The sequence below is a fragment of the Salvelinus sp. IW2-2015 genome, linkage group LG20 (genome assembly GCF_002910315.2).
Source record: "Salvelinus sp. IW2-2015 linkage group LG20, ASM291031v2, whole genome shotgun sequence".
NCBI lineage: Eukaryota > Metazoa > Chordata > Actinopteri > Salmoniformes > Salmonidae > Salvelinus > Salvelinus sp. IW2-2015.
In genome coordinates, this window is record NC_036860.1 from 79,071,304 (window position 1) to 79,073,363 (window position 2,060).

At 41.9% G+C, this 2,060-nt stretch overlaps 1 protein-coding gene across 2 annotated transcripts in view; it reads right to left on the reverse strand.

Annotated features, from left to right (window-relative positions):
* Window positions 1-2,054, reverse strand: part of tbc1d10b (TBC1 domain family, member 10b) — a 15,648-nt gene extending 13,594 nt beyond the window's left edge. The window contains exon 1 of one of the 2 annotated variants that reach the window (XM_024012578.2): window positions 1,843-2,054. In XM_024012578.2, coding sequence (XP_023868346.2) covers window positions 1,843-1,985 — 143 coding nt within the window. In that variant the 5' untranslated portion in view covers window positions 1,986-2,054. Of the gene's footprint in view, window positions 1-1,833 lie in introns of both variants that reach the window. The other variant, XM_070449698.1, reaches the window with a different exon arrangement.
* Window positions 2,055-2,060: the final 6 nt, after the last annotated feature.

The window sequence follows — 2,060 nt, forward strand, 5'->3', positions numbered from 1 at the left end:
AAAAATTTGGCCGATTAATCGGTATCGGCTTTTTTTGGTGCTCCAATAATCGATATCGGCGTTGAAAAATCATAATCGGTCGACCTCTAATCTTTACCCCGCTCTAACAATACTATATATATATATTTTTTTTTTAAATAATAGAATCTTTGAGAACTAAAATCATCAAAATAAAAGCTAAAACAATTAATTGAACAGTATTAACTTTGTTATTATGTTTGAGCAAAAGAACACAGCATTAGACATGGCAAAATGCATAGAATTGCAGGTAATTCACCTTAAACTGCAAAAAAATTCTCGGCTCCAAGGCAGAATATGTAGAAACGCAGGAAATTAGCAACATTTTCTCTCAGTTCCATGGCAGAATATGTAGAATTGCATGAAAGTAGATTTAAAACAGCAAAAATGTCTCTCAGTGCCATGGAGAAGTTTGGAGAATTGCAGGAAATTGTCTTAAAAATTATAAAGAATTGGGGGCCTCTAAAATTCAGCACCACTGATGGGCTGACTGCGCCCATTGTCACGACCCCTGCCATGCCCACCACTTAAGCACGTTTTTTAATCCAGAAGAAAAACCTGTTATCTAAATATGGATATCCTAAGATTGGATGCAGCCACAGGGTCATGTTCATTCAGTGGATTCCAAACAGGAGCAATAGTTGTTTTAAATGGAAGCTGTGCGACCTGAGCTTCTTTAAAAGGAATACTCATCTACAGATTTATAATATACTTCATATTATATGCTCATTTACAATATTTCTGTCCTACACTACTCTCTCACACACAGACACCCTTTGATAACGACACTGAAGGGGAACAGGTTTAATCAATAGCAAACTAAATCAATAAAACAGAAAACAGAAGAGGAAGTGCACTTAGCGAGACTGTCCGAGGGGAGGGGCAAGATACGTTCTCCAGAAAGAGAGGGAAATGAGTGGCTGGGCGAGGCACAGTCAGTACATATTGTGTCACAAAAGCGCTCTCAGCACTATCTATCTGAGTCACACAAAGGAGAGATGAAGGACAGACCGATAAGTTTAGAGTGGATATAGGGAAGACTGGACAGAAAGGGTGGGGAGGGAGAGATCACTTAGGGCAAGCTGGGTGACTCAGAGAAGATGACCAAGCCAGGAAAGACGGTTGATTGTCAAAGACTCCAGCCACCCAAGTCATAGAGTTCTCTCTGCTACTGCACGGCAGGCGGTACCGGAGCACCAAGTCTGGGACCAAAAGCTCCGTAACAGCTTCTACCCCCAAGCCATAAGACTGCTGAAAAGTTAATCAAATGGCTACCCGGAGTATTTGCATTGACCCCCTTTTTTTTTATGATACGTTTTTGCACTGACTCTCTTGCACAGACTCTATGTACACTCACACATACTACACTGACATTCTAACACACACACATGCACATTGACACTACACATACACATATCCCTTCACATTATGCTTCTGCTACTCTCTGTTTAGATCTATGCAGTCACTTTACCCCTACCTACATGTACATATTACCTCAAACCCCTGCACATTGACTCGGTACCCTTTGTATATAAACTCATTATTGTTATTTTATTGTGTTACTATTTTTCCTTTAGTTTATTTAGCAAATGTTTTACRTTTTACTCTGCACTGTTGGTTAAGGACTAGTAAGTAAGCCTTTTACGGTAAGGTCTACTACACCTGTTGTAGTCGGCACATGTGACAAATATACTTTTCTTTAAGAGAGAAAAAAACAAACCAGTGTAATTGCCCATCTACAGTCAGAGTGAAGACACAATAGATTAGTATTTGACATGGGTGTGTGCATAGAGTGAGGGTGTGTTTTTGTTTTACCATGCCCACCTGCCCTCGCTGTACTGGGTCCCGCCGAGAAAGCCATATTTGTCAGTGCGTCTGACAGCCAGGCCGTTGATCTCTGAGTCTGACCCGATAGAGCTTCCATCCTCCCCCAGGCCAGACAGAGAGTCCAGGGTCCCTGACATCATGCTGGCTGACTCAAGGTAGCTGAGGGTGTCTGGGGCTGGAACTCTGGGGTAGGGCAGGGAGAGGGAGACAGGTTC